This window comes from Microtus ochrogaster, unplaced genomic scaffold (assembly GCF_000317375.1).
Source record: "Microtus ochrogaster isolate Prairie Vole_2 unplaced genomic scaffold, MicOch1.0 UNK121, whole genome shotgun sequence".
NCBI classification, from domain to species: domain Eukaryota; kingdom Metazoa; phylum Chordata; class Mammalia; order Rodentia; family Cricetidae; genus Microtus; species Microtus ochrogaster.
Genome location: NW_004949219.1, coordinates 428960 through 435397, shown reverse-complemented (window position 1 = coordinate 435397; position 6438 = coordinate 428960). Strand labels below are relative to the sequence as shown.

The 6438-nt window shown below is 44.8% G+C and overlaps 1 protein-coding gene across 4 annotated transcripts in view; it reads right to left on the bottom strand.

Annotated features, from left to right (window-relative positions):
• The window catches only part of Mre11 (MRE11 homolog, double strand break repair nuclease), a 49885-nt gene that overhangs the window by 7941 nt on the left and 35506 nt on the right, over positions 1-6438 (bottom strand). For all 4 annotated transcript variants that reach the window (XM_013355380.2, XM_026778280.1, XM_026778281.1 and 1 more), the window contains 4 exons: positions 5873-6092; positions 4320-4385; positions 1619-1677; positions 353-417 (listed from right to left, as the gene is read on the bottom strand). In XM_013355380.2, coding sequence (XP_013210834.1) covers positions 353-417; positions 1619-1677; positions 4320-4385; positions 5873-6092 — 410 coding nt within the window. The remainder of the gene's footprint in view (positions 1-352; positions 418-1618; positions 1678-4319; positions 4386-5872; positions 6093-6438) is intronic.

The window sequence follows — 6438 nt, the reverse complement described above, 5'->3', positions numbered from 1 at the left end:
AGTTCCTACTACCGTCTTCACATGTTTGGCTCAGCCCTGTGTACAGAAAGCACAGAAAAATTTATATAGTGAAAAACAAAGCCAAAATCTAGAATTAACAAAAGCATTCTCTATTACTGAGGAGACAATCTTTCAAGAAGAAAAGAGCTGGGTAATACAGACAAGGGGACATGAATCACAGGCTGTTTTTCAGAAGAAATATAGCAATGCTGAATCATTCTATTTTTCATTTCTACATACTTTGCTAGATAAAAAGAATAATATTCATCCTCTCTGGCATAGAAATATGTATTGCCATAGAACTCTGGATCGTTGTTGCTTTTTTTTTGAAGGAGGTAGGTCCCAGGCTTACCTTTGATCAGTCTTGGAACTGGTAGGAAAAATGTCATCTTCATCAGACTCATCCACCTCAATAGTCTACAGAAGGGAGCAAACAAGGCAACAGGTTCATCCCAACATCTGAATTAAGTAATGGAATATGAAGACACATATGTAGATATGTGTACAGGCATACTACATAAACACTCGCAATTACCACAAACTCAGCCATGTGTGCGGCTCAGCGGTAGAGCAACTGTCTAGCCATGGGGTCTGATCTCCAGGTCTGGGAGAAAAAGGTAAGCCCAGGCTGACTTCCACCAAGATCCCTCTCCCTTCACGAAAGGTATTCACTGCTCCAAGCCTACTCTCTTCTGGCAGTTACCAAGCCAGGGCCCCTAAAGGACACAGGATGCTGAATTACATGCACCAGCAGCCTTCTTCCTAGGTTCTGAAAACTGATGGACCTTCAGTGTTTCAGCTCTAAGCTTTTCCTAAGTAGCCCAGGCTAATTTCAAACGTGCAAACTTCTGGTTTCTGTCCGTTGAGTGCCAAGATTACTGATTTGTGCTACCAAGTCTTCCTTTCAGCTCCAACCTTAAGTAAGGCATCAGATCAGGAAGTAGCACATAGGTAGGTATTGAGTGTTAAGAGCCAACAAAGCTGCACGTCATCCTATCATGTTCTGTGTTTTGTGTTATTGTGACACTTGACAGGCAGGCATGTGCTGTGCTTTCCCCTAACTAAAGTCAGATGAGGAAGGAGCCCAGGGCCACACTCCAGAAGAGCAGCATGCAGTGTCGAGAGCTCTGCTACACACCGTGCAGTGCACAGGAAGTGCCTTCATCAAGCACAACTGCCTGGCATAGGAAGAAGAGTCCTTGCCTGGGTCGTAGGATACATGGACAGTGAGACAGCCATCAGACCCATTCTGAATTCTCTTCCAGAATCCCAGGGGGCAGCAAGGCCATGTTAAATGTGTAACAGGACACAGGATCCCAACAGTTTGGTCTTTAGCCCACACCGCTATGAAAAGAGCATCTCCATGCCAGGAACACACCTCTGTGTCAGGGTTTAAAAGTCAGGCCTTTTGGTCAGCACTGCTGCCCTTGAAAATGCTACCATACCACAGAACTAATGGACTTCTAATAACGTGAACCACTGGACTTTGTTGTTGGCTCTAAAAGAGCCTAAATAATAATCATGCTCTCCCCAGAGTTGACTTCACACTTTGTTCCCATTAGGAAGTCCATAACTCAGAAACAGATTATTAAAATCAAATCTCTAGCAGTTTTCTTACCTCTGAGTAATTCTTAGTGGCAATGTTTCTGGAAGGCTGCTGTCGAGTAGATTTGAAAGCTAGCATAAAAAAGATGAAATGTCTGTTACATAGTTCTTAAATAACTCAAAAGCTCTACTCACTTTTCAGCTGGAGGACTTTAAAGCCCTACCTAATAAAATCTGGAATGATCGATTAGAAAACCATTTCTACATTCTGGAATCTGAAAAGCTGTGAAACTATATACACTTGAAGCACCCAGAGCCCACCTATTCATCTCCCATTTTCCCAGCATGTTCTAATACAGTAACAAGCAGAATGCGCCCACATGCTTGCATTAGGAATGCTGTATAAGCATACCTGGACGCTGAAGTCTTGTCCCTCAGTCAAGTGGCCTACGCCAGCCCTCCCACCCTGCCAGCCTCACAGCTGTGCAGGCTCCAGAGGCTCTCACTCCTCCCCTGTGGCTACACTGGGCACAAGAGAACACACCAGAGGGGAATTCTACAAATCATGTATCTTTGACTGATAAAATCACTGATAAAAACTTTCCTTATACCCTTACATTTTGCTTTATAGAAACCGGAGGTCTGGCTAAGCTGTCTCCTTGTCACGTGATATAGAAACACTAGTCCAGCACCTGGCTGAGGTTTGTTGTCTCCTCAGCACCGTCACGTGCTAACACCAACCACAGTTTCAAGACAACCTCCACTCTAAGAGGGCAAAGGCAGACATTAAAAAGCCAAGGATTCCTTTGAGCAGGGTCTTTCTACACAGCCCAAAGTAATTACTGCTCAAGCTTCCCACCTCACATTCCTGTCGGATCCTGTGCTGTCTGAGAGGAAGGTGAAAGGCAGACACCCAGGTTCCATCTGCTCTCTCATTCACACACCCCCATCCTACTTTCTAAAATGGAAAAATAGGGCAATGAACAGAAAGCTGGCAAGCACAGCGATTTCAGAGAATGCTCTGTCGGTACTTACTAACAGTCCCTAGATCCTGAGGTCCTGAAATCAAGAAATCTTTCTTTGGATTCCTAGTGGACAGCAAAATGACGACGGAATGCTTATGAAGCCAGGTAGCATTTATCAGAAGACACACTGCTTTGTAATGAAGGCCATGGGCTTTGGTAATTCAGGGGTCTGGTTTGGGAGCTGGGCCCATTCTGACTATCTAGCTAGCAACCACTGCCAAGTTACTTGGCTTATCCAAGTCTTAATTTCCTCACCTGGAAAACAGTGCCAATATTTCATGCAATATATCCGCTTAAAGGATAAAAAGTGCTTATGCAAATTGCTTTGGCAAGTGCCTGCAGGAAGCAGCACCCATCCACAGAGCTCTTTAGCATGAAAATGAGTGGCTCAGGGCAGTAAATCACACAGAAAGGCAATGGCCATCCTCTGCTGACTAACTTCAGTGGAGAAACATCTTGCTGTCATTCTTCTTTATAGCATGTAATCTTTTCCCAACAGTAAACAATCGTGTGTTCTATAAAGCTCACCTAATTTCACCAGCCCACTGTGCTGCCTACCGTGGACATCTAGAAGCATGATTTCAATGATGTGTCTCCCTGGGTGCTGACAGTCAGCACCTCCAGGTAAAAACACCATATGCAAGTATGTATGTAACAATCCATGGAAAAAGGATTGAAAGAACATGAAGAGGTATAGGGGAGGGTTTGGAGAGAGGAAAGGAAATGATACAATTATATTATAACAAAAAAATAAAAGAAATAACTGAAAAGACCATGAAAGTTAGAAATATAAAGGGAAAAAACCCTCACCGACTCAATGCAATAAAAACGTCCTGTGTATCTGTGCTAACATATCAGTCATGTCTAGAGAACAAAGGAGACCGATGGGAACGAGGAGGGGACAAGGGGGTGGAGGGTGGGGTGTGCTGATCACCCAGACAGGAGTCCCAGAGCACAGCAGAGTATCTGAGGAGATGACAGCTAAAGCTTTTCTAGACACAATGAAACACCTCTATGAGCTCAGAGAATACTAAACAGGATAGAGAAGAACACCATATTTAGATTTCATCCGGCAAAACTGCACAAGACCAGAGACCTGAGGGAAGAGGACACTTTGGCTTAACTAACAGCCGACACCCTAACAACAGCGGAAACGGCAAGAGTCTGTAATTAATTAAACTAGCACACACACTCAAGCACTCTTTGTATGTCCCTGTTTCCTTTTTTATAACAGTAACAAATTTTGTAAGAGCCTACTGATGCAGCCGGCATTGGGATCTAATTGTTTTATCAGACAGATTTATTACCACAGCTTAGTCCCTCATGTACACTGAGGAAGGTCCCAGTCATTCCATCAGGTAGCTAATTTCTGCCACATGCTTCTCTCATCCTGGCCCACCCTCGCTGCCCTCATTTCTCTGTATCTGGGAATCTCTCTGTCAGAAGATAAGTGAAGTTATACTGCAGAAGTTAGCAATTCCTTTAAAAAGTTAGGAAGCGCCAGTAACTCTGATATATGGAAAGATTTCTCAGTTTTTCGTTTTGCTTTCTCAGTAGTTTGGAGATCTATAGGGTTTGGCACATGCAAGGCCACAGCTCTTCTGCAAAGCCGCATCTGCAGCCCTAAGAAATATCTTTGCGGAGTAATTTACTGACTGCAGGAAATGCAATACAAGTGAGAGTTACTAGTGAGGCACCTCTTGCCTTTCCAGGCTGGGACTCAAATGTGTCCCTACTGCCTGTACTCACCGTCTAGAATGGACATATTCCTAGTCGTTGAGCACCTGCCTCGCGTAGCCATCTCCAGCCCAGTGTCTGCAAGCAGAATCACAAGGTCAATAACAGTCCCTTGGCAGCTAAGTGAGCACATGAAGGAAGAAAAGTTCAGTAAACGGCACAGAAAGCCAGCAGTGTAGGGGAAAGAGACCTAGAGTCTAAGGATCAGATTTCAGACTATGCTCAGTCACACTGGTCCTCCATTACGGCTTGAGGACACACACTCTAAACGTAAAAATGATGATGATGATGATGATGATGATGATGATGATGATGATGATGATGATGATGATGATAATAGAAGACAGATTCTTCAGAGCTCTTTCTGCTTGCTTGTTTGTTTTTGAGATAGGTCTCTCTGTGTAGCCCTAGCTGTCTTGGAACTCACTCTGTAGACCAGGCTAACCTCAAACTCACAGAGATCCACCTGCCTCTGCCTCCCAAACACTAGGATTAAAGGTGTGCGCCACCACACCCAGCTCATCAGAGCTTTTATATGATGCCACAATTTATGTTATCAGGTCATGTTCTCACAGATAAAATATTTTTTTTAATTTCTTTTATATTTATGTATTTATATATATAAATGTGCTTATGCAAGTTTGTGTACGGAGGATCCTGCAGAGCAGAAAAGGGATAGGATCCCCTGGAACTGTAGTTACAGATAGTTGTGAACTGCCATGTAGGTGTTGGGAACTGAACCCAGGTCATCTAGAAAAACAGCCAGTGCTCTGAGTCCCTGAGCCATCTCTCCAGTACTGTCCTTATTCCATAAGGACAACTAAGAACTGCTTCTAGTGGCAGCTTTATGAGCCACACCAGAAGTGCCTGGGTAGCTATGTTCTGTCACCTGGCCCATCCCAGAGCAACAGCACCAGCGACGGCAGCTCTGCTGTGACTGCCCTTACACATAAGGGGTTGAGAGCAGCCTTCACTTTCAAACATGTTCATGGAGACTATGAACATGTAAGCATTGTCTTCTGATGGCCGCAAGATTTTTTTTAAAGATTTTTTTAAAATATTTATTTATTATGTATACAATATTCTGTCCGTGTGTATGTCTGCAGGCCAAAAGAGGGCACCAGACCTCATTACAGATGGTTGTGAGCCACCATGTGGTTGCTGGGAATTGAACTCAGGACCTTTGGAAGAGCAGGCAATGCTCTTAACCACTGAGCCATCTCTCCAGCCCCCTGGCCGCAAGATTTTTATATATCTTCATGATCTGGAGCTGTGATTTTCCTTCCTTCGTTCACATCTGTGAGCAAATACACATAGGGAAGTGCACGGTAAGTTTGAGTCACAGCTGACAAACAACTGAAACCCTGCGTCCATGTGGCAGTCACCGTTCACCTGAGTCAAGGGTGCATGTCACAGACACCTATGACACATCATAAAAAGAAGTCAGCAAAGAATTGTTTTAGAAACTAAAGCTCCTAATTCAATTCAGACCAAAGGACACAAATTGCAACTTTTCTTCTAGCTTTGCAAATCTCAAGTGTTGAGAGGCAAAAATGAGTGCTGACCTCGGCCCCTCTGAGACCTTCCTCTTGGCGCAGTGCTCTGCCCTCTGCCTCCTCTGCGCCCGCGGCCTCGGCCCCGGCCTCTGCTGGGCACTGCTGACAGGCTGTCATCCGAGTCATTTGCTGTCGTCTGTTCCATTATATCGAAACTCGGGTCATCGGCGCTGAAGGCTGAGGCGGAGTTCTCTGACTGCGATCTGAGTGCCCGGGCCCTGCTCATGGCCTGTGCAGAGGGGACAGCACATCAGTGCATATCTGTAGATGCAGCATCCTACCCCCCACTTGTGCAATCACATGGACATTCACCAACCCACTCATACTGTATGCCAGACAAGTGTAAAAGGGCCGGTCTACCAGTCAAGTTCCTGAACTACAACCTGCAGGAGACCTCGTATAAGGGTCACCAAGAAACTCAGTTTTGTGGTCAGCACTTTCAGAACCAGCAGTGCTGAAGATTGCTCCTTACCCTACACAATGTTTATAAAAAAGACAGACACAAGCTTCTTTTTTATAATGAGCTCAGAAGAAAAGAGGAAGGAGGAGGAGGAGGAGGAGGAGGAGGAGGAGGA